The 26,047-nt window shown below is 43.8% G+C and overlaps 1 protein-coding gene across 3 annotated transcripts in view; it reads right to left on the reverse strand.

Annotated features, from left to right (window-relative positions):
* Window positions 1-26,047, reverse strand: part of Cdc14a (cell division cycle 14A) — a 175,361-nt gene that overhangs the window by 131,743 nt on the left and 17,571 nt on the right. For all 3 annotated transcript variants that reach the window (XM_028890148.2, XM_037207038.1, XM_028890146.2), the window contains exons 3-4: window positions 19,167-19,242; window positions 5,144-5,236 (exon numbers count right to left, since the gene is read on the reverse strand). In XM_028890148.2, coding sequence (XP_028745981.1) covers window positions 5,144-5,236; window positions 19,167-19,242 — 169 coding nt within the window. The remainder of the gene's footprint in view (window positions 1-5,143; window positions 5,237-19,166; window positions 19,243-26,047) is intronic.

Genomic DNA, 26,047 nt, shown 5'->3' on the forward strand with positions numbered 1-26,047 from the left:
TTTAAGATTTACACTTTTTTTTTTTTATTTTATGTATCTGAGTATTTTGACTGCATGTACGTCTGTGCATCACATTCATGCACAGAGACCAGAAGAGGGTGCAAGATACCCCTAGAACTGGAATTACAGACAGTTGTTAGCAGCCAGGTGGGGGCTGGGACTCAAACACGGGTCCTCTGGAAGAGCAGTCAATGGTCTTAACCACTGAGCCATCTCTCCAGCCCCTCATTAATATAATTTTTGAAAGCTATTTTCTTCAAATCACATGAGAACGTTTGGGTGTTCCTGTGATCTAAGCATCCTGATTCTATAACTACGCCAAGTAATGCACTGGCGAGGAACTATCTTATTCAAACGTGAGCTGTTCGATTCCAGAGTCGCATACTAGGACAATAAAACCATATTAACAGCCTTATGTGTAGTCTACAAAATAAAACAGATAAGCATGGTTAGAAAGTCCACAAATCTCAGCCTGGTCATCCCCAATGCAGACATAATGTCTGGCTCGGGCTACACCCTGTTAATCTATAATGTAGATCTCCAGCAAGGAAAAGACTTCATGGCAAGCTCAGGAGGCTACCTTAGAAAGTGAAGAGACCTCACCAGTATATATCACTATGATCTCCAGCAACCACATCCATCCAGCAGCCTAGCCTTACTGTGGGTCCCCAATGAACACGAGGTTTCTCTGTATTGTTTCTCTCTTTCTTTCTTTCTTTCTTTCTTTCTTTTTTTTTTTTTTTTTGATAACAGTTCCAGAAGAAAGGGCTTTAACTAGACCCCCCATGCTTACAGACAAGGAAACAAACACAAAAGCTTCTCAGCCATCCTGGAAATCACCTACGAGAGAAACTGTCAACAAAGCTCAGCCTCGGGAAGATAACCAATACCATGGACCTAGCGGTTTAAAAATGGTTCCAAGAGCTGGGCTATGTGGAATGCTTCCTAGCATACTTGACATCCTGGGTTCGATCCCCAGCCCTGCAGAGACGGGGTGGTCTGTGACTATAGAGTCACCCTGACTACACAGCCCCAAGATCTGTCTAAGACCCTGGTTTGTTGTTTTTGTTGTCGTTGTTGCTTATTTTGTCTCTAATAATAAGTTGTATGGAATGTGCATTTGACCATCAAAACAATTAGAAAACTGAAAGTTTGTTTTTAAAAAGACAAGGCATTCTTCTTTGTTATACCAGCCGTCCCCGATTCTGTATCAGTCGGCTTACACACGCCCTCAGATATTCTGGGAAAGGGAAAGACACCATGAATACCTTATGTCCACCTTGCCCCTTTGCAGTGGGTTTATTCATTCAGTGTTTATTTATAGCCATCTACCTTGCAGCCAGTGTGGCCCTGAACTGGATGTGTGGTGCTCAGACACCGCTAGGAAACAGCTGCTGCTCGTGGCACCTGACCCTTCCACACTGGACATTCTAGTGTCTTCCGTGTGGTCACCTCCCATCCTAGACCTACCCATAATTCAGCACAGCAGGAAGCTTCTAGGACTCTGCCTCAGCCTTGTGGCCAGCGTCCAACTCAACCAGCAAACGCATGGACCTAACCCCTTGTTAAATATTTTATCATCCTCCAGACAGGGCAATGAACAAAACAGATAAGGTCCCTACCCTTTGGTCTGGGAAAGAGATAATAAGGAGGCAAATGCATGAGCACATGAGTAACTTCAAAGACTGGGTGCAACCAGGAAAATAAAAATAGCAAAGAACTAGGAGGTGAACAAGGCTTGGGGAACGGGGCAGAGTTTGAGAAAAAGCTCCAAGACAGTAACTTTGGGGGAAAAAAAAACAAGTATGCAAAGGTCAGAAGTAAGAATGTTCTAGATAAAAGGCTGGGCATGGTGGCACATGCCTTTAATCCCAGCACTCGAGAGGCAGAGGCAGGCAGATCTCTGTGAGTTCGAGGCCAACCTGGTCTACAGAGCGAGTTCCTGGATAGGCTCCCAAAGCTACACAGAGAAACCCTGTCTCGAAAAACCAAAAAAAAAAAAAAAGAATGTTCTAGATAAAGAAAGTAGAAACATGAAGGCTTCAGGTGAGAGAAGGTGTGTGGTGTTCAGTTAAAAGGCCAGTATGACGGGAGGACAATGGGCATAGAGGTCATTACACCACACAGGTGCCAATCAAAAAGGAATAGATGCCAAGAACAGTCAGCCACCAGATTTAAACCAGGGTCATGGTGTGATCTCACTTGCATTTTTTAAAGACGACCCTGACAATTACATGGAAAGTAAGTTCAAAGGGAAACAAGAATACGGAAAGGAAAGCAGGAAGAAATGCTCCAAGCTACGGGAGTCATCAAGGAAACGGATGGCAGTGTCTTGGCCTAGGTAACAGCATTAAATGGGAAGGTGCACTCTGGTTCAACATGCATCTTAAGAGTTCGAGGCAGTCACACTTCTGATTAAGTCTGTAATGTGGGGTGAGGGGCCTGAGGAAGAGAAGTGACGACTAACTTTTAATCTGGCTTATCAATAGTAAGAGTTAACTTTTCTGAAACGGGTGGTTAGTGAGGAAATGAGTCAGTTTGGGATAGATAGGGGAAGGGTATGTTAAATTTGTGATAATTTAGATATAGAATGTGTTGCCATCCAGCAGACAGTTGGATGTTTGACCTTCATAATAATTCTGCACAATAAGCAGGGAAGCCCTGCTATTATCTAAATCTTATCAATGGGAAAATGAGAGCTCAGAGAAGGCCTGTCTCAAGGCCTGAGTCAACGCCACTGCAACCATGGCTGACGGCGCATTTAAAGAGACTTGTCTTCACTCTACGGGCCATCACTCTGATAAACGCATATACCTGCTTTGTCTCATGGGTTACATGGCTGCTCCCAAGTTAGAGGCCTGTTCATACCCAGCGAAGATTCCCTCATAAGAATGAGACTTCCCCTCCTAGCAACACTAATAAAATTAACTGATACATATAACTCCTATTACTATCTTACAACAATTGTGTCAACAATTAAGTGCATACAGATCCATGAAGCAAAGGCATAAATCTCTAAGAAACAACCACAATTCTGAAGGTCATTTTTATATAACAGTTTTTTGATTTTTTAATCTTTCTAAGGAGCACATTTACAAAATCAGAAAGGTCAGCTGGGAAATGGTCAAGACAAGAAAAATCACTTTACACTCAGGACTGTGACTAGGTGTAAGACAAGCTCACGCTGTGCTCAGCACTTCTCCTACCAGGCCAGACCTGCTCTTTCTCCTAGGGTTGCTTTAAAGTGACAGAAACTCCTCCATTTGTTTACCTCAGGCTACTTTCTCATGAGCTCAATGCATGTGTAATAGCTAGACTTCATTTCAAAATTCTAGCGGTAGATGGTGAAAGCCCACTCTAAACAAAGCTGGATGATGGGTGGGAAGGTAAGAGGAAGGAAGTGGGGAGGGGGGAGAGGAGGGGGGGCGGGAGGGAGAAAGGGAGAAAAGGAGAGAGAGAACTAATAACATGCTCACAAAACATCACAGCCCCATAGGAAAGACATGCTTGGTTCATGACTTGAGTCGAGAGATCAGTACAGCCTTTCCATATTTAGTCATGCTGTCTATCAAGGGAGTGCCAATTATCAGTGTAAAGTTTAAAAAAAAAAAAATAGCGTGCCTGCTTAACTCAGCAACTAGCATTTCACCAACCCTTCCCACCAAGAGCTAGCTTTTCATGTATGCTCTTAAGATAAAAAACAATGGCCTGACTGGCACCACAAATCATTCTCGTATCCTAAGGAGACTTGGAAGGAAATTTAGGAGTCATGGTAGCCAACCCACCCATTTTACAGACAGGGAGAATAAATAAAGCGGAGAGAGAGAAGGTGACCTGACCCCTTCAGCACAGAACCCCTTCAGGACAAAAAAGCCATCTTTTATTGATTCTTAGACTCTGCTCCTTCTACTCTCCTGTGCGGTCTATAGAACAAGAAGAAAAGGGGCCACCAGGGATGACCCCAGGGTTTACAAAAGAAGGAAAAGAACTAGGGACTCAAGTCCCAGAAGCAAGCTCCAGGCCTACATGTGACTATCAGCTTGTCCTCTTCCCTGCCGGCAGTGCCACTGGGCCCCTCCCCCTGGAAACTTGGGCTTGGTATGACAGAGCATGGTGCCTTCCCTCAAGGTCTGCAAATGAGGCCTGGAAAGCTCACACAGCACAAGCTTCAGGCTTCGGAGACACACCAGCCTTTCCTGGGGATGAGCGGAAATGCCAGCATCCTCTCTTGCCTGTGAACCAGCATATTCGTCCGTGGGCATCACATACAGCCCTGAGGAGCTAGTCCAGGGTAGAGGTACATTTAACCCTGGTGACTTCTGTCTTCTTTTGGACCAGTCCCAGCATATCCAGAAATTTCCAGAAACTGTGACACGCTCAGATAGGACTCATATTGACACTTTTGTGCTTTCAGAGAACAAAACTTCTACTCAAACTTTGCTTTTATAAAGATCATATTGAGTAATTAGGGAGGCTGTAATATTTGCATGGTTTATATTCCATTCCATTTTTTCTATTGCAAATGTTTGTATAGATGAATGCATGGATTGATTTAAAAAATTAACAATAATAAGCCTCTCCTTTGCTGTCTAGAATGTGCTGTACCTCCCCAACCCCTACAAAAAGAACACCTGCACAATATTATATTTCACTCATATACATACCTTTTCATCTTGGATATATCCTCACTAGGAATAGATGTTCTTTGCACTAAAATTCTGATAATAGTAGAATCCGAGCTACACTCATGATTCCAAGAGTCTCTCACTAACTATCCAAAAATAAACCTATATCTAGACCAGATGGCTCATGCATGAAATTCTAACACTACAGAGGCTGAGGCAAGAAGACTATCTCCAACTTAAGACCAGACTGGACTACTTAGTAAGTCCCAGGCCAGCCATGGAGAGGACTCTGACTCAGAGCAATCAAAAACAAAATAATTAATAATAATAATAACAACAACAATAATAACAGAGTAAGTACGCCATTGATGTCAGTCCACTTTCCATTCCCAATCAGTACCCCTCCTGTCCCACTGGGACGGGCCTGAGATTTAACAGCAGTGTTAGCTGGAGATTTAATGGAAGCATCGTGGCTCCGCCCACTTGATCACAGAAAGCATCCCAAATCAAGTACTCACAGCGTAAGCACCTATCAAGAACGCTGCATTCGCTCGTTTCCGCTGGTCGAAACAGGTGTAGTGCACTATTTTCTTTCTTGATAAACTGTATGACTAGAAGGAAAGAACAAAGGGCGTTAGCACAGGACAGACAGACGCAGGTCACCGTCTTCTCTCAACCTCAGCAGGTGGAGCAGTTCCTACAAGGTGCCACCTTTCAACTCCTGCCTCCACGGTACCTGGACATGAGTGTGTGGAGCTGAGGGGCCTCCTAGCTCACTTGCCTGGAGGGGAGGGGAGCTACTTGCTTTTCTGCAGTCCACCTGAATGTGAGACTTTAACAAACATGGACTTCTCTGAGAAAGGAGAGCAGTGCAGTTAGAAATGACTAAATTGTTGATTCTCCATTCGCGGGAACCGTGCCTGGTCACTTATTCCTGATCTTACACATAAGACTCAGCCATTCTTTTTATTCTCAACATGATGCTCTGAGATGCTGATGGACCTTTCATATTTGACAGTTTAAGCTATGTCAACCACCCTACTGTCTTCTCCAATGTCTTCTCTTTTCTTTTTAAAGACCAAAATTAAAATTTTCTTTCTAGTATATACTCAAATCGCCCCCTTTTAATTAGCTGACAGTAAGTGATGAATGGAAAAAAAGAGGAACCATCAAAAGGATATCAATGAACATCATAAATCAACAGCCACATATTAACTTCATGAGCTCGATCATCAAGCAACTGCTGTCTGCCAGGCAATCTGCAACATGCTCAAGTATTAAGTAAATCCAAAAGAAAGCCAAATGGTTTGCTGAACACATGCTAAACATGAAAAGTAACCATTACATCTGCTGAATTCAACCAAATTATTAGTCACCATTCAAATCTAGAGAACACTGATGTGGCTCAGTTAAATGTACACAATGTCCTTGAGCTGCAAGACTATTATGGAATAGTGACAAATGACCATTTAAATGTAGGCACATAAGACTACACTTTCAGGGACTGTTCCCATAGTTCAATAAATACAGGCACACAAATGCCTCTGAATACTGTCTGTAAATTCACATAGAAAACATAAATAGATTTTTATACCCTACACACCGTGAACACCAGCAACCAAAAATCCACTACCATGTTATTTTCTACAAGGAAAAGAAAGCAAAATCAAGCCGGGTGGTGGTGGCGCACGCCTTTAATCCCAGCACTCGGGAAGCAGAGCCAGGTGGATCTCTGTGAGTTCGAGGCCAGCCTGGGCTACCAAGTGAGTCCCAGGAAAGGCGCAAAGCTACACAGAGAAACCCTGTCTCGAAAAACCAAAAAAAAAAAAAAAGCAAAATCGAAGAACCAAGGTGCATCATTTTAACTTATTCATGAAGCCTGGTAGCTACACATATCCAAGCTACAGGCTAAGGCATTCATCCCCCGCTTCGGACATGAATAACTACAAATCACATTTTCTGAAAACAGTTATGTCCTTGTGAACTGAAATTTTGAAAGTTAGTACCTGACTCAATCTATTATCAATGCTCTTTTTTAGTATGAAGCAAAGAGAGAGAAAAGTAATGTGTTTAATTCAATTCCATCAAGTGTATATACTGAAGTTATTCTAAAGACCTCAGTGCTAACTGGGGGGGGGGGGGGTGCCTGTCTTTAATCCCAGCTCTCAGGAGGCAGAGACAGGGAGACTCTGTGAGTTCGAGGCCAGCCTGGTCTACAAAGTGAGTTCCAGGACAGTCAGGGCTGCACAGAGAAACCCTGTCTTGAAAAAACAAAAACAAAAAGGTTATTATCAATGCTGCTTATACATGGCTCGCTGCTTTCTCAATTTTGAATTACTGAGTTTCTGGCATTTCTTATTTAATTTTACTGTTTGTTAGTTAAATATGTTGTGCCACTTACTGCTCTTCACCAGTAACTTGAGGGTTCTGTCTGTCTGTCTGTCTTGTTTGAGACAAGGTCTCACGATGCATCCCTGGCTGGCCTAGAACTTGCTATGTAGAGCAAACTGGCCTTGAACTCACAGAGATCCACCTGCCTCTGTCTCTCGATTGCTGTGCTCTCCATCAATAAGTTAGGATTGAGGAGGATCTTTAACACTTCTCTGGCCTCTGAGTCTCCATCTCTAAAGACTGCCTTACGCCGGTGAGGCTTTGCATGTGGGTCAGACTGAGCAGGAAGACTCAGCAGCTCCCAGCTTCCTGCTCTTGCATGGCTTGTGTCCCTAAACTACTGTGAGGAGGAACGATCAACAGCCTATGCTACAGCCCGGATTCCCTTCATTGACACACTTCTCTAGGAAGCATTTTGGTGTCACACCAACATTATGGTTTTGTAGTGTGGATTAAATCTACTCATCAAGAGTAACAGTTCATAATGCTCTTCTCTCGTTATGAATGTTCATCTCTAGGTGGAGTTGGCAGTGTTTGGGTTTATTTGTCTGCTTTTGTTTTTATCTTCTTTCTTTTAGACAGTCTCATGTAAGCTCGACTAGCCTTGAACTCACTTTGCAATCAAGGGTGACCTTGAACTCTTGTTCTCCTACCTCTACTTCCCAAGTGCTGGGATCACAGGGGTGCACATCAACCCAGTTACATGGTTCTGTTGGTTTATTTTGGGTTTGGGGTAAGACTTTTTTTTTAATTTCTATGTTTCCTTATTCTCTCTCTCTCTCTCTCTCTCTCTCTCTCTCTCTCTCTAATCTATCTATCTAAACTATATAGGCTACAAAGTCCACCTTGAGATGGAACCATGAAGCTAAAGGATAGAATTCTGAGGAAGACTTTCTTGTCATGGTGTCTATGAATGTTTTTAAAGTGAAGATAACAGGTTAAATTTTCTAAAAAACTTACAGCTTCTTAAATTTTACAAGCTCTCAAAAATTACAATATTCTTTACAGATATTACAGATAATATTCTTCACAAAATCTATCTAGATGTTAACTATTCTTTTATTTATCGGTAGGGTCGGTCGGCGGGGGGGGGGGGGGGGGGTGCATCACAACACACATGGAGGACAGAGAACGACTTTGCAGTGTGCTCTTGCCGCCTTCCACCATATTAAGGCTGGGTCTCTTTTATTGTGTCTGCTGATGGGCTGTGGACTCCAGACTAGCTGGCCACAGTCTTCCAGGTAGTCCTCCTGACCCCACTTCCCATCTCACTACAGGACAGCAGGGCGACAGACACACCAGCCACCACATCCAGATCCTTCCACAGGTTCCAGAAATGACCTCGGGTCATCAAGCTTCTGAGGCTAGTGTTTCTTGGTGTGAGCCATCTCCTCGGCCCTAGAAACTTTAACTATTTCCAAATATTTCCCATGGAAAGCTGCCAAGGGAAGCAAACTTTTGTTTGTTGAAGCTAACAGCTGATTTATAGAGGAATTTTTGGAGCATTTGGACTGCTCGGATGTTTTTGGACTTAATTTTCAGAGTTTAGGTCTTCAAAGCTCTACAGCTGAGAAATGCTTTCCACGTAGTGAAGCGTGGTCTCTGCCCCCCCCCCCCGCAGGTCAGACCACAGTGAAGTCCATCCACTGTCCCCCCCGCCCAGGTCAGACCACAGTGAAGTCCAGCCACTGTCCCCCCCCCCAGGTCAGACCACAGTGAAGTCCAGTCACTGCCCCCCCCCAGGTCAGACCACAGTGAAGTCCAGTCACTGTCCCCCCCCCCCCCCAGGTCAGACCACAGTGAAGTCCAGTCACTGTCCCCCCCCCAGGTCAGACCACAGTGAAGTCCAGTCACTGTCCCCCCCCAGGTCAGACCACAGTGAAGTCCAGTCACTGCCCCCCCCAGGTCAGACCACAGTGAAGTCCAGTCACTGTCCCCCCCCAGGTCAGACCACAGTGAAGTCCAGCCACTGTCCCCCCCAGGTCAGACCACAGTGAAGTCCAGCCCCCCCCCCAGGTCAGACCACAGTGAAGTCCAGTCACTGTCCCCCCCCCAGGTCAGACCACAGTGAAGTCCAGCCACTGCCCCCCCCAGGTCAGACCACAGTGAAGTCCAGTCACTGCCCCCCCAGGTCAGACCACAGTGAAGTCCAGCCACTGCCCCCCCCAGGTCAGACCACAGTGAAGTCCAGCCACTGCCCCCCCCAGGTCAGACCACAGTGAAGTCCAGCCACTGCCCACCCCCAGGTTAGACCACAGTGAAGTCCAGTCACTGTCCTGTCCCCCCAGGTCAGACCACAGTGAAGTCCAGCCACTGCCCTCCCAGATCAGATCACAGGGAGTGGATTCTTGCCCACCAAGTCAAAACCAATCAAAGTGGATGACAGCAGATGAGAATCTGGTCAGCTGTAGCCCTGTCTAATGCTCCCCTCACCTCAGCCAGGCTCCCTCCTACAGACACACACCCCCGCCCCCCACGTCCCATAGCGGCACCAATGATAATGTTCACGGGAAGACATCCTAACGCTACAGTGAAAAGCACTGGAGATAATCAAACATTTTGTCAGTTATCTGGCTAATATTTTGTGCGATTGGACGGATAAGAAAGAAACCTTCAATGTTTTTCCTTTCGAATATGAAAAAGCCCACCCTTTCAACAAAACACACCCGACCTGTCATGCAACCCCAGCCCCCCTAGAAGGAGCACCGCCGTCCAGTGGGGACACACCTACGTCTCTCTCAGCACCTGTCATGAATACGAAGGTTCATATTGACAGGGTCAAGGATGCTCCGGGAGAGAAGCCTCCGGACAGAGCTGCCAGGAAGCTTCACCCTGCGTGTGAGCGAGCGGCACCAGTCACGGGCTGGGGGCCCAGAGTGAATTCACAAGAGGAAAGGAAGCTGGGCGACAGCATCATCTCTCTGCTCTCTGAACAACCCTTCACACGCTTGCCACCTTGACCTCCCCGCCATGATGGACCGGCGGAACAAACCTTCCTTCCTTAAGTGGCTTCCGTTCAGGATTTTGTCACAGCAACAGGAAAAGTAAATAACAAGATAGAAAAACTTTGTCCTTTGGGGAGAGACCGAATTTAGGCACCAGAGGAGTCTACTTTAAAAATGAACCACCAACATTTTCTGAGATTCTGCCTTGAGTCCAGGAGAGAGCCTCTCGTGCCTCTGGCAGGACATCGGCTTCCTCTTCGCTCTGGTCCATCTCCTTTGCAGTCTCCCAGGTAGACCTGGCTCTCCAAAGAGAACATCTGCAAAGTCACGAGCACACATCTGGCTTCCAGGAAGCTAGCCCCACCCATTCTTACTGATTCTTTTATTCCTTCATCTGAGATGCTCGGAGATCACAAAACCACTGTCCAGGGGCAAAGCAGATGTAAACACTGGTCAAACCAAGTCAGTCTTACAGACCAAAAGGAAGACGTATCAGAAGGAATACTAAGGTAAAAGGCCTCTGGCCATCTCACTGACAAAGCACACTCCCATCTATATGTTTTAGATTTTCATCTTGAAACTGACACGTATAGCCTTCTGAACCTTCTCAATCAAAGCAGACCACCGGCCCTAGCAGCAGCAGCAGCAACAGCAGCTAATATCTGTAAGCCATTTGCTACATCCCATCATTACCCACGGCAACAGGAGCATTGCCAGAAGGGTCTGGTTCAGCAGCACTCGGGGTGCGTCTCAAAGCAGAGGTCCCAAGCAAGGCTGAACTATAACAAGGCATGGTGCACTTTATCAGAACATAAGCCAGGAACCAGGAAAAGGCCTGCAGCAAACACTTACACAACCACGTGTGGGAGGCAGGAGGAATCCAGAACTCTCTTGCTGAGGCTGATAATTGGTGTAAACCTCAATTATGAGGCCATAACAAGTTTTGTGGCTCAGAATTTATTAAATAAGTCTTGGACTGAAAAGGTCAGCGTTATGAAAATTTTTCAGAAATAAATAAAATAAACTTAAACCTAAACTCCATTATATTTTATTATTATATTATTGTATTCCATTGTATGCTTGCAGGGGACTGGTACAGAATGGCCCTGGAGAACTTAGAAGGCATTGGCTGTTGGGCCCAACCCAGAGTTCCTGACTCAGTGGAACAAAGCCTGGGAAATCCACTAGTCTACATTTATTGGTAAATTCTGGAAGAATATTACACACAAATCTGATGCCCCCTCCCCATACCACTCCCCTTGAAAATGCTGTGATTCCAAAACCAAGCAGTGAATCAACTTGCCTCCTGAAAAACATAAAAGTCCCTTGTAAAAGAATTCCAAATCCCGCTATCTTACCTTTTAAAAGCACATTACAGAAAAACATTTCCAGACTCCTAAGAAACTTTTGCCACAATGAACGAATACTGTCCATTGCAGGCGACAACACCTCACAACCGAGGTCCTTCAGGGGTCTCCTAACTAAGCCACTTCTGGCAGAGTTATTCCAGAGGCTTAAAATTCAGATACCCACAGGGTCCTAGACCTCAGAGTGGGCCAGGTCACAAACAACAAAAGCAGTTCCTACCAAAGCACATGGAGCTCAACCCTGCTACTGCCATGCAAGAACTGGGCACAGCATTGTCAGATCCGTCAACATACGAAAGGAGGCCCAAATCCAAAATTCTGTGTACATTTTCATACGTTGCTGACCACAGATTTAAGTTTCTTCCTTTCCTGCTTCCTTTTCTTCCTTCCTTCCTTCCTTCCTTCCTTCCTTCCTTCCTTCCTTCCTTCCCTCCTTCTTTCTTCTTTAAATAGATTCACTGTGTACCCATGGAACTGCTCTGTAGACGAAGCTGGCCTTGAACTCACAGAGATCTGCACTGCCTCTGCCTCCCGAGTGCTGGGATGCATGCCACTCACTGCACCTTGCTCCAATTTAATATTTTTTCTTGAGAGCTTATCCACCCTGGGGATAAGACAGAATGCCAACCACTGTGCTGTACCCACTTGCCAGGCTAAGGAAGTTCTACCACTCCAAGCAGCATGACTTGAGCAGCTGCTCCAGGAAGACTTTATGAGGGGAACCCTGTCTCCAGCAACACGTGTGATCTCAAGTTAATGAATATCTGATGCAAACCATCGGCTAAGGCTTCTTATAAACAAGGGGACAACTACTCAGGGAGGCAATCACAGGACACGGTGCTCTACAATAAATGTTTCATTTAACAAGCTAAAGAAATAGTCGACAGAAGAGCATCTGTCGATTTACATTGTCAAACCTAGAGAGATCCCCAGACCTGCTTTTGCTTACCTGAGAATCCAAGTTTTATGAGATTCACATAAATCATGATAAGTACATGGTGTATCAGCACATATATTTAATGGCATTTGTCAAGCAGGCAAAGTGACACCGTGACAGACTGATACAAAGTTCAAGGGGATGATGCCACATACACGTCTTCTGTCTTTGAATGGAAAACTATATGAAGGGCTGCATTCAGGTGGAGGAGTAACTTAACTCTACAAGACAAACAGGCCATGGACACGCAGAGGTAGAAGGAAAGGAAGCCATGCTAACAAGAGAATAGCAGAGCCCAGCCTTAGGTGACAGTGGCATACACCAGTCATGCACTTGTTCAGCTTAGTCAGGACACCACAGACCACGGAAGCATCCAACCACAGACTGTGATGCAGGCAGGTGCAAAACTAACAGAAACAGAGCGAATGGGTCACATAAAGAACGCCGATTCTTGTTTTGTTTTGTTTTGTTTTGTTTTTTTTGTTTTTTCAAGACAGGGTTTCTCTGTGTAGCTTTGCGCCTTTTCCTGGAACTCACTTGGTAGCCCAGGCTGGCCTCGAACTCACAAAGATCCGCCTGGCTCTGCCTCCCGAGTGCTGGGATTAAAGGCGTGCGCCACCACCGCCCGGCAAGAACGCCGATTCTTAAGTGGCCTTTTGATAAAGTTGCTCGAAATGCTAAACAGAAAAGAGTTGAGTCATTTGGCTAGGATCGTATGTCTAATTAAGCTATGTGAACCAATCCAGGGAAAGGAAGACACAGCCAGATTAATATACTCCTTAATAAGAAATACAGCCCATGCACATCTCTAAGCAGGCACGTGTTGCCAGTGATGGTGGGCAGATTAAGGAGAGCAAAGCACAGGGCTATGGCCAAGGCATCATTCCCTTACTGATGACTAGGTTAGCCCAGCAATGCCCACGGCGATCAGCACCTCGACAGCCATCGGGGGTCACTACCAAAGCAATAAAATGAACAGGTCTTCCAGGGAGCCGCCAGGACTCTATGTGTTTACCTCCAGCTTTCTCAGGAAAGGGACATTCTTGAACATTTTCTTTGGCTGCACAAGATAAAATATGGTCCATGTTTTGCTTGGAACTATGATAAAAACAGGTTGAATTTTTTATTTTAAAAGTAAACAAGTGTTTCTTTATGGTCTATTTTTGTTTCAAACCCAGTAGATTGCATTAAAAGATGGCACATTTGGTCAAAAAAAAAATCACTCATAAAATTATTTCTCAGTAGGCAGGGGCAGGAGGATAAGGACTTCAAGTCCATCCTCATCCTCAGCTGCACAGTAGGCTCCAGGCCAGCCTAGGTTACATGAGACCCAGTCCCCAAAGAGTATGGGGGGAATATGTGCATGGACATGTGTGTGTTTGATCATTCCGATCATACAGTTGAAGGCACTTGAGAATTCTCTTAGCGTCTTCCAGCCTGAGGGTTTCTGAATGCATACAAAACGTCCATGCCTTGCTTTACGAGCTCCAAATGTGCGTGTTCCCATGAGTTACCATCCCACTACCTCTTAAAACTACATCAACTGTCTCCAGAACGTAGCTCTCTTTTCTTCTCCCCCAAGCCCATCAACCTGAAACACAAGAGAACTGCATGAGGAGATCTCAACACGCTTTTGTGGTTATAGAAAGAGGGTGTCTGTCTATCGTGACATCAAAAGAGTTCTTGTGTACAAGCACCTGAGAGGGTGGCAGCTGCCTGGGTTCCAGGATAGAATTACCGCCCTGATTCATTCAGCAACAAGGGCATTCCCAGAGCCCACCCCCTGCCAGGCCCCTCTGCTTCAACACAATCCTTTCTTCCAGGATGCCTGCTCTTCCTGCCCTTTTATTCTGGAGAGGTAACGGGGGAGCTTTGTACAGGTCTCAGAATATTCTTTGAGTCCTTTCTACATGGTCCAAGATTACTGTAATTGTTTTGTTGATTTATAGCAGCAGCTGTGGTTTTTTTTTTTTTTTTAAGTTGCTGCCCTAGAAAACGTCTCCTCTCTTCAAGTTTTTTAACCCAAGCTGAGAGTTTCTGTTTCTCTGAAGAAAAATAAAATCAATGATTAATAACATACCAACTATGTTAAGAAAGGCTTGTGCCATTGTATTGCTTCTATTAAATTTTCAGGCTTCTCAATTAGCTTTGATTTTTCTTAACTGATTAAATTAGGAGAAAGTAGTGTTTAGTTTTTAATTACTGCCAATTTTGTCTCCTTCTAATACAGCCTTGAAGCATTTACATTGTAGTTCAGTGTTCTTGCCATTGTCTAAACAAAAGATCCCTCTGAGAATTAATAAGGAGCTGCAAGTCTTCCCAGAAGAAAAATATAAGTACACACCAAAATGTACATGTAATTTCGTGATTTATAGATCCCTTGCAATACCAGGTTGACAATTCCTGCCCTCCGATCAATCACTGATGACACTTTCCACTGAACAGTCCACAGTCTTTCAATTGTTCCCACACCAGGAAGTCTCTCCTCTTTGCCTGCTGCCTCTCCACGGGAAGAATTGATCAGAAACAGCAACGTTGGACCCATGGTTGCATAACTCATTAGTAACAATTTGTTACACAGTGTACAACAAGCAATGCTTTTGTTGATGGTGGCGATAATGCCTTTTGTTTGGGACACTTTAAATAAATATTTCATGGATAATTTCCCATTCTGACCAACATAATTACAACTGAAGTCACTGGCAATCAAATGTGCATGGACACATTTAAAAAAAATCCGTAAATTTGGAAGAAATCATTATCTCAAAGCATTGAGTTGAAAGAACATCTATGGCATTTAAGAAAGGAGAAACAAGCTGGGTGTGGCAGCACACACCTTAAATCCCAGCACTCAGGGAGGCAGAGGCAGGAGGATCTCTGTGAGTTCAAGGTCAGCCTGGTCTACAAAGCCAGTTCCAGGACAACCAGGGCAACATAGAGAAACCCTGTCTCAAAAAACCAAAAAGAAAAGGAGAAACGTGGGACCTGGAATAGAATTTATGGCAAAAATTATCTGGTTTTTGCCATGAAATTAGGAATGAAAAAATAAATAAAATCATAACTTGAAGGTATAAAAATCTCGACTATCAAATAACATATGCCTAAATCACAGTGTTTTTTTAAAAAAATTAATAAAATCTTGAATGTTAAAAAAATAAAGAAATTAAGAAATCACATAAGAGAAGAATTCTAACAGGAAGTTACTAATTAAAATAATGCTATAAAGGAGGACAGGAAGATGGCTCAGCAGATAAAGGTACTTGCCACCAAGCCTGACAACCTGAGTTCGATCCCCAGAATGTACATAACTGACTCCTTCTCTGACCTCCACACACACGTTATTGCAAACATCTCTCTCTCTCTCTCTCTCTCTCTCTCTCTCTCTCTCTCTCCTCACACACACACACACACACACACACACACACACACACACACCAAGGATTTAAGCCAGAGGGATGTGGCGTTCAGTCAGACAGGCCATGGTGACGAATCGAATGCATGAGTGGAGTAAAGAGCAAGGCTCAGGGTGACAAGGATACTTCCATTCCCAGTAAATCAGAAATGAAAATGAAATCACCCACGGGAAGATGTCAAGGGCAGAGCTGGCAAGGTAAGGCTTTTGAAAGGTATGGGTAGCGAGGTATCCTGGCCCCGATCAAGATGAGGAAGCATGGATAGCCAAGGAGATGCATCAGCCAGGTACGGATGCTCTGGGAGGATGGGGTGATGGCCAGTGTAAAGATGCTGCTGGCAGAGAGACAGAGAATGTTACTGTGAGGTGTGTGTAACTAACAGGAAGAGTCTATTCCAAATAGGAGAGCATGGGGTCTAAGCTCCTGGAAATGGTAACATAGCCAGGGTGGCAGGCACAGCCACTGGACAGGAAAGAAGCCCAGAGACCTGGGAGAGTGAGCAAGGAAGGATTCTAAACCCAAGGCCCAGATTACCCCCGCCAAGGCAAAGATAAGCATGTGAACAATGCCACCGCTCGGCTTCACCTGTGACACAGGTCACACATCTCTCTTAGGTTCCCCATCTCTCCCTGTGATCGAGCTGTGTCTCATTAGCTGTCACTTAGATTCCTGAAAGTGTGTTAACCAGCTTCCCCGTAGGGGAACAACAGCAGTAAGGGTGAAGCCGGTATTCAAAACTTCCCTGAAGAACTATTAGATTTCCTACCTGAACTTACAGATGTGACATTAGGAATGTGATTTGGCGTAGCAGCTTAATTTTGAAATTTGCAAAGCTCTCTCACATAAACCTTCTGAGACAATCCTAACTACTATTCCCATGAAGCTCTGGAATTCTTTTTTTTTTTTTTTTTTTTTGGTTTTTCGAGACAGGGTTTCTCTGTGTAGCTTTGCGCCTTTCCTGGAACTCGCTTTGGAGACCAGGCTGGCCTTGAACTCACAGAGATCCGCCTGCCTTTGCCTCCCGAGTGCTGGGATTAAAGGCGTGCGCCACCACCGCCCGGCTTCTTTTTTTTTTTTAAGACATTATTTTTTTTTTTAAGCTATTATGTAGCTCTAGCTGCCCTGGAACTGACTATGGAGACCAGCCCTCAAACTCACAGATATCCACCTGCCTCTGCCTCCTGAGTGCTGGAATTAAAGGCATGCACCACCATGCCTGGTTAGAATTCTTACGTTATAAATAAGAAACAGGTTCTACAGTTCTGGCTTTGGATTGTTAACGTAAATCTTTTTCTCCTGATAGAGAGATTCTATTTGGTATGGTTCACTTAATTAACATTTGAGTTTTGAAAAGTCAATCCTTCAGAAAGCTACAGATTAGCCATTAATTAAAGCTAAAAAATGTTATTCCAGGCATCTAGCTGATTCCTGATCATTGGAATAAACCAAGGGGACTGTCTTAACTTTATTGAACTTTCATAATGATATAAGCAAGTTTTGGAAATGAAAGAAAGTGTAAACAAGTCTCTATACACACTCACTATTAGGTATAGAATATGGTAGAAAAAAACAATTCAATCCATTTACTCTTCTACAATCACTATAAGTAGACTCTTGAGTTAGATGCATGACTTCATCTTCCTAATAATGATTTATTTCTCTTTGTTTACTCCAGACAGTATTTAGGTCCCACGGTTATTTGTGCATGGTTCATGCCAGCTACATGATAGCATAATTAGGAAATAAGGGCTTGGGAGATAGCGTAGTGGGAAAGAACATTTCCTATACTAATGTAAGGACCTGAGTTTGGATCCATAGTACCCATGTAAAAGTAGGGATGGGGAGGCCGCACAGACTGGCAACCCCTGACCTAGAGGAGAGACAGGTGGATCCCAGAAACTTGGCCTACCCAGCCTAGCCAAACAGTAAGCTCCAGGTTCAGTGAGAGACTCTGTCTCAAGGGAATGAGGTGGACAGCGATAGAGCTGGACACTCAGTGTCTTTCTCTAGCCCCCTCCCAACACATATGCATGCAGAAAGAGAGAGAGGGGAGGAAGATGTGGCATTAGAGTAGAATTCATGAGCTTTATGATGGAGTCAGGGAAGAAGTAAAAACAGGAAAGAGTGGGTTCCACACGCGTTCATTCATGTTTCTCTTTCCCTTGGTTGCTTTTCAACCCTTTCACCTAATGGCACAGGAAGAAGAGAAGAGAAAGAGAGAGAGAAAGCAAACTAGGAAAGCCCCAGATCCTCCCAAGGAAAACATGAGGTTCAGGCATTGACTAAATGACCCTTCCAGTCATTGAAAGTTCACTGTAAAGGTTATTATTTACCTCCCTATGATCATAAAAGTATCTACTTTTCTAAACTACAAACAGTAGCTTCTTGGTTCTTGTTTACTTAAATGAATATACAATACATTTTTAAGTCAGGTAATATTGCATGATTTAGTTCCTAAGTGAGTTGGGTGTGATGTTTTTTGTTATGTAATTATTAACTGAAATGTCATTGTAGGACCATATTGTATGACACCACATTGATGTCAATGGCAAAAATCTGGAACTGTATAAAGCATACAATATATTCTACAGGAAATGCTCTGCCAGACTACATTTATATCTAAGTTCAACATAAAACCCAAAGGCAATCGCTGAGCAGATGTGTATGTAAGCCACTGTACTGTAGAACAGAAACACTTTATCCAACATAAAGAACAAAATACTGAGCATTATAAGTCTGTGATTATCTTAGGAGCATATATCGTGGTATACTGTTTCGCAAACTGAAACGTTCAAGAGGTCCATTTAGAAATTAGAAGAAAAATATAAAGGTTGGTTTCCATGTAGTAAACTTAATAATGTAAATGTCACTTTTTTATATACTCAGTTTAAAAGGAAAAAGTCTACATAACAAAAATTCATATATACATACAGAAAATGAGAAGGATCCTATGTAAAACAAACACTGCAGACTAATACTGAATGCCTGCCCACATTCTGTCAGAGCAGGTAATTCTATCACTGCTGATTCATGGGTCTCACTTGGTTATTAACTCTACAGAGATGACGTTCAACAATATGCAAAATTTTCCATCTTGACCAAACAAAACCTGGTTATGTGCCTGATGAGACCCTTCATCACCCCATAATAGCATCTACAAGCAGATCTGAAGGCTGTGGAAAAATCATCCTATGAGGAAATCTCACAGAAACTCATGAACGACCTAAAAGGCTGTGCCCCTTCCTTAGATCACGATGGCAATGACTTCACTCAGCTCATGTTGCGGTTGTCCTGAAGAAAGAAAGAGGTTAGCATGCCCTTTGTGGTATAATCAGGAGGATCGATTTCAACTCCTAGGTGAACTCTCACAAATTTCTAAAGATCTAAATCACCCGATTAAATCGTGTGTGTGCAAAACAATCCCCCTGGGCAGGTTTCCTGGTTTAAACATTTTAATTCCAAAACATAAACAGGTCTAGAATACTCACTTTTAGTTTCTTGTTTAGTTTACAGCAGTATCTGTACACCATTGCCAAGTTCAGAGGTCCAAAATCTGCATAGAAACTGAGATATATACATATATATAATAGCATTTAGTACCAGCACAGTTTTCAGTAATATAGATGCTCACTTTTAACTTCATCTAATTTGTAATCACATTTCAATTATCTTCAGGAATAGGTTCATCCCCTAAGTAGTCTGGTCCGTGCCAATCCAGGTACCTCAGCGTTCCACCCTACTCGTACCCTACAGTTCTTCTAACCAATCTCTTAACAGAGAACTAGTTGGGCAATTTTGAGTTTTAAGTCCTTTTAACTCCTTCCTGTGCCATTTAGATGAAAGGGTTGAAAAGCAGCCAAGGGAAAGAGAAATGGAATGAACGTATGTGGAACCCACTCTTTCCTGTTTTTACTTCTTCCCTGACTCCATCGTAAAGCTCATGAATTCCTCCAATCCCACGTCTTCCACTCAAACACCCTCAGCTCTCATGTATCTAACTGCAGTGATCCTTTTCCCTGTCCATTCTTCTTAAACGTCCTGTATTATAAGACATATTGGCTCCCCTCCCTCCCCTCCACCTCCAGAATACAGTCATCAACCTGAACATAAATCTCTCTTACCCACTGTCATGAGTCTAATTGGTGACCTAATGGAAAAGAGTGTTTTGTCTAGCTCTGACCCAGGACTGGTCTTCACCTTCACCTTCCTACTGGACCCACTGTCTACAGGCCTTTCCAATACCTCAAACTCAGTGTGCCTACACACATCTTTCCTTCAAAATAGCCCTGAGCTTTTCTGAATCACAGGAGCATGAAACCACTCACACACAGTGCAGCAAAAACATTATTCCATCAAAGGAGCTACCACTCTCATATACCCCTTCCCTTTCTGTCCCCAGTGACACATCAGAAGCCCAGCTCCCCTTCAGCTTAGTCATGTTCTGTTGGAATTCTCAGTCTCCTTCCCAATGATGGCGCATTTCATCATACAATTCAATCTCTCTTCTTTCATTTCCTCCTACTACTCAAAATTGCTGAGTGGCTCCTCACTACTGAAGGATGACTCCACCACCCAGGAACCAAAGCTTAACACGCCACGCTCCTAGCTTCCAGGCTGATCCCGTCTCCTAATAGGTGCCTCTCAGGATCTTCATTCCACCAGACACATCCACCTCTTACCTCCAAACATTCACCATCCCTAATGCCACCCTCCACTCACAACAGTCTCTGGTCACTCTCCTTAGTTTCCTCAAGAAGGCCTTCAAATGCAACCTCCACAAAGCCTTTGCAGTCACATTAGGCAGCACTAACTAAGCTTTGCTCAAAGTCCTCAAAACTTTCCATTTCACTGACTCTTTCAGCAAAATACACATAACGTCACATATTATGGAGAATTTTACATGAAGAGTCTGTCTAATCAACTGCAACATGAGCTTCCCCATCAAGGAACCCATTTATACTTTTACAGATTTGGAAGAACGTCCTAGATGCAATACAACTAAAAATGAGTCACCATGCAGAAATGCTCACTAGTACTCCAAATTCAACCCAGTCTAGAGCACAAACGTATTAAATACCACCAAGTTTGCAGAAGCCCAACTTTGAAACCCCCTCTTACTGAGAAAGACATTTAAGTCTTTTCTGCCACCCAAATTACATACGCCACTCCAACTACAAGTCTGCCAATACCTCCTGGCCTTAGGTAAGTAAAAAATACTGACTTTGGCCAGGCAGTGGTGGTGCACACCTTTAGTCCCAGCACTCAGGAAGCAGAGGCAGGCAGATCTTTGTGAGTTCGAGGCCAGCCTGGTCTACAGAGCTAGATCCAGGAAAGGCGCAAAGCTACACAGAGAAACCCTGTCTGAAAAACAAAACAAAACAAAAAATACTGACTTTGCATGTGTTCTTCATGTTAAACAAAGTAGGAATGTCGTGGAACATATAGAACTAAAATTGACTGCCTTTACAACAAGGTTCATGAAAAAAATAATAACACAAAATGACCCAGACAAAGAACTTCTAATGATTTGAAGTAAAAGTTCCTTATTTATTTCTAAAGTTCTCAAGGTGGTGTTAATTTAGTTCTAAAGTTCCCAGTGTGGTGCTAGACTATAAATATAAACAAGAACCCACTGAAAAACATTAAAATGAGGGCTGGAGGTGTATCTCCAGGGCACAGCACACACTTAGCATGCACAAGTTTCCACTAATGAGTCCCAGCACCAGGGGGGGAATGAGAACACGTATACATAGGGACCTAACTGCATTGTTTAGGGCAACACTGTCTTTACAGCAGAGAGTTTCTTGTTCTTGGGTTCCTTGAAAGCAGCACTTTTTAACAAACATACCAGTTTTGTTTTTGGTTTGGGTTTTGTTTTTTTGGAACATACATATTGACTCTTGCATAATTAAAAATTAAATGTGGAACGTTGGTCATTATCTCAGCTTTTGAAATCCATGCTGAACAAGCTTCAGAAAAGCACAAATTGGGGCTAGAGGGGTGAGGGTTTAGTGGTTAAGGGTACTGGCTGCTCTTTCAGAAGAACAGGGTTCAATTCCCAGCACCCACTTGGTGGCTCCCAACCATCTGTAAGTTTAGTCACAGGAAGTCCACTGCCCTTCCCTGGCCTCCATGCGCCTTGTATACACAGTGCACAGACACATGCAGACAAAACACCCACACACGTAAACAAGAAAATGAAAACAAACAAAACATTAAATTTAAAAAAGCACAAAGAATCCAAGTCATGTAACTCCAGCTTCATTCTAACAGCTACATATCAACTTTACCCTCACGTTCAAAGCCACACAATGAAGCCCACTTCTATAAATTCACTTTTAGAAGCAGAATGGTTAATGAAAAGAACTATTTTACCAAATGCTAGAAAGGTAAGTAGGTATCTTCTGATAACACAAAATCAAGTAAATCAAATGTGGACCTCATCTTTCCAGCATGGGAAATAGATGTAGGCTACTTCAAATGACAAATTTTAATTTCAGTTTTCACATCTGAAAACTGAAGAAGACATTTCTCATTAAAACATACTCAAAAGCCACATGTGGCTAAAGACTACAGAACTGGCCTGTGTGAAGCAATAATGGACAACAACAATCAAGACGAAAATATAAGATCGGAACAAAAATGGCCACCACGCATTGAGGAATTGCTAGCGCCAAAAAAAAAAAAAAAAAAAAAAAAAAAAAAAAAAAAAAAAGATACAAATAAAATGCTTTCAGTGAGGTACTATCCCAAAAAATAAAGGAGAGAAGCAACTTGGAAAAGTCGTCTCTTTATTAGCTCATGAACCCCCAACACACACACACACACACACACACACACACACACACACATTTCTTTAATTTTTTTTTTTTTTAAGAAAAAAATCTGAAGGTGGAGTAGTCTCCTGGACTTGTAGTCCAAACACTCACCAATGCCTTCTCTGCTCTGTCAAATCCCAGCAAAATATCTCAGCTCAACGGCAAGCAAAGACTCCTCCTCCCACCTTGTCTTGGGGGAGGGGGGCAATTCTCCAGCCTCATTCGGGTAGATAGATATAGTATTTTATCGTATCAGAGCACCTTCCTCTCCAAATGAATGAATAAAGAAACCAATCTCCCCACCAATACATACATTTCTTCTTACAAAGTTGGCAAATTATAGGTCAATAACTAAAATGAAATCTCAAGAAGCTTAAGAAATGAACATCAGGCAACAGTTTTCTTTAATTCAATACGTGTAAAGAGCTAAAATCAAATTACTTTGTTTTGACAGCAAAAAAATTCAGAGAACTGAGTGAAGCTGTGAAGTCCTCAGATGGGGGCGGTGGGGGCGGGGGGGATGGAGAGGAAGGCTGTGTCCCTATCAAAGGACCAAGGAAGGAGAAGCCCAGGAGCAGAGAAGACATTTTCCAGGGTCACCAGCTGCCCACAGTGTGACAGGAAACAGAAGCTGAGCCCAGAGGCCACTGGTCAGGCCAGCATGTCCTGCTCTTCTCGCAAGATTTACAAAACCTACAGCTTATCGTTATCGTTGGGTTTTCTGGTGAGCTGTCATTTACATGAGTCTGTTCCTCGGGAGGTCATCGTTTGGAGCACCACTCTGTTGATTCTACACAATAGAAGCTTCATGCAAAACTGTTCAACCCCTCAGCACAAAGAAATGCTATCCTGTGAGCGCTACCTATTCCTGCCACAAAATTTATGGACACCCATCCTAAGCAAGATGCTACAAGTTAACATATTAATTAATTAAAGAGTACTTATGAAATCAAGAAGACTATTGTTTTTTAAAAAAATGAAAAAATACTGTAAGAGCATAAGGCATACCAATTCTTTGCTTTTCATTTGTGTGTGGGGTGTGTGTGTGTGTGTGTGTGTGTGCGTGTGTGTGTGTCCATGACTTGTGTGAGGCTGTAGTGTGCCACCGATGAACATGGAGATCAGAGGCTAACCTTTGGGTGCTGATCCTCACCTCTCCTTGTTTGAAACAGTCTCTTCATGGTTGTGTGAACCAGACGACCTGGCCCAAGTCTGCAAACCACCCTGTCTCTGCCTACCATCTCCCCATAGGGGCATGCTGGAATTACAGACACATTGGGCACTTCTATGAGTGCCGGCCATGTAAACTCAGGTTATCAGACAAGCCTTTACCCACTGGGTCATCTCCCCAGCCCATCTTTAACTTTTTAAGAGCACTATTGAGACTGCCTGTTCATTTGCTCACTCCATTACCTACTGAAAGCCCACTGCCCGCCAGTCCCTACCCACGAGTAATTCACTACCTACTGAGAAAAACCAGTCTTACCGCAAATATATATAATGCTAAACTAGCATTGTCCTTCCAACACACAGATTATACAGATGTCCATGTGTCTGCAAGTTTGTTGAGATTAACCAGGACTGCCTCTGGTCGACCATCTCACATTCGCCTTACTGCTGATGTTTCCCTCCAGCCCGAAGGTGTTTCTGATCATGACGAAAACTCATAATGATCACATTTGCAGAAGCTCCTAATCACTTGGCAAACACTAACCTAGTCAGAGTGTCTACTCATGCCCTTACGGCACAACCTGCCACAGTCACAGACGTCAGTGGCTGAGCAATGTGCATCCCTGTGCACAGGACAGGACAGCCTGAAAAAGAGCTAAAGGCCACTTGGTATCGTAGGATTCCAGAACCAGTTTGATCACGGGGCATCCCTAGGCTGGTGCCTTGGTCTCATTATCAACTCTCACTCCAGTTCCCTTGATAGAGCCTTTCAGGAAAGCCCAGCTGCTTCTCATTAAGAATGTGAGGAATCTTCTCCACTTAGCACTTTCTTTAGCCCTAGGCGCATGGCAGGCTTGTATCAGCCCTCAGCTGTTGCTTCTGCAAAAGAAGTGATGTGACCACTCTGCCTTAAAGCCAAGAGGCAAGGCCAGAGAGTATCAGGGAACCTTCTAGCATACAGCTCTGTAATGTCATGTGCTTTCACTCTGGAGCAAATCAATGAAGGGAAAGCCCCTTCAAGACTCCAATTAACGAAAGCACGAGGTGGCTTCTCCAGGAATGCTCTGCTATGAATAAAAGTCACTCCCACAGAAACATTCTCAAACCATGTAAGTTAACCCTGTTATCTACCCACAGCTACTGGAAGCAAGAGGACTAAGCAGACAGTACTCCCCAGAGCTTTGGCAGAAACAGAGTGGTGACTGGTCCACCATCCATAAAAGGCTAACTCTCACCTTTCTAAAAGCAGCTCAGGTTCTGAAAAGGGAAAGGTACCCTAAAACCTGCGGCAGTGATCACGTTACCTCTCTAAGCCCCGGGAATTAAAACCAACACCCTCCCTCCGCCTTGCCTCCAAGGACCCAGGTTTTCTCTCTTTGGAGACTCATTTTACAACATTGCCTCACCTTGCTACCACTGAGCTCCAACCAGAAGGAATGTTTTGAGCTCCTGCTTCAGACCTTCAGCGTATGCAATGACCCACTCCTGATTCACACCTCCTCACGCCTTAGGTCCCTGTCCAGTCATCCTTCCTCAAAGAATTCTTTTCTCCCCACCTCTTCGGTCACTCTCCAAACACGCATACCCCACAGGCTCTGTTGCATGCCTTCACAGAACTGAAGGTCTTTTGGGGGGCTGAGGATGCAGCTCATTTGGTAGAGTGCTCGCCTGGCATGCACAAAGCCCTGGGTTCCATCCCCGGAATTGCATAAAATGGGGCATCGTGCTAAATAACAGGTCATGTTCAGCTGCATAGTAAACTCAAGGCTAGCCTGGGATACATCAAACCCTGTCAAAAGAGAAAAATGCTATAGGTGTCTCCTCCTTCACAATGGTATAATTCTTTAACATTTAACAGGTGCATTGTCTAAACCCCACTGCAGGACAAGCTCCATGAAACAGGCTGAGCTAAAAGTCAGTTCCTAGGCATTACTAGCACCAATCCAGGGATGATTAAATAAATAAATAATGGTTGATTCATTTGAAAAGCAAGGGAGAAAAAAAAGAAAAACACTCTTCATTCTAAACATTCTTAACAACTGTGCCAGGCTAAGGATGCCCACAGAGGTGATCCATCACACTTTATTATTACATGGAAACAAAACAAGGCTAAGGGGCTGGAGAGATGGCTCAGTGGTTAAGAGCACTGACTGAGATTCCAGAAGACCTGTATTCAGCTCCCAGCACCCACGTTGGGTGACCCACAACTGCCGGTAACTCCAGTTCCAAGAGGCCTGGTGCTCTTTTCTGGCCCCAAAGGGTGCCTGCACTCACATGGCACACACACAGACACTCACATGCATAAAAATAAATCTTTTTTTTAAGCTAAATAGACATAACTGACCCTGAAAGATAGACATATGCAGAAACCATTAGTGGTG

This window comes from Peromyscus leucopus, chromosome 6 (assembly GCF_004664715.2).
Source record: "Peromyscus leucopus breed LL Stock chromosome 6, UCI_PerLeu_2.1, whole genome shotgun sequence".
Classification (NCBI taxonomy): Eukaryota; Metazoa; Chordata; class Mammalia; order Rodentia; family Cricetidae; genus Peromyscus; species Peromyscus leucopus.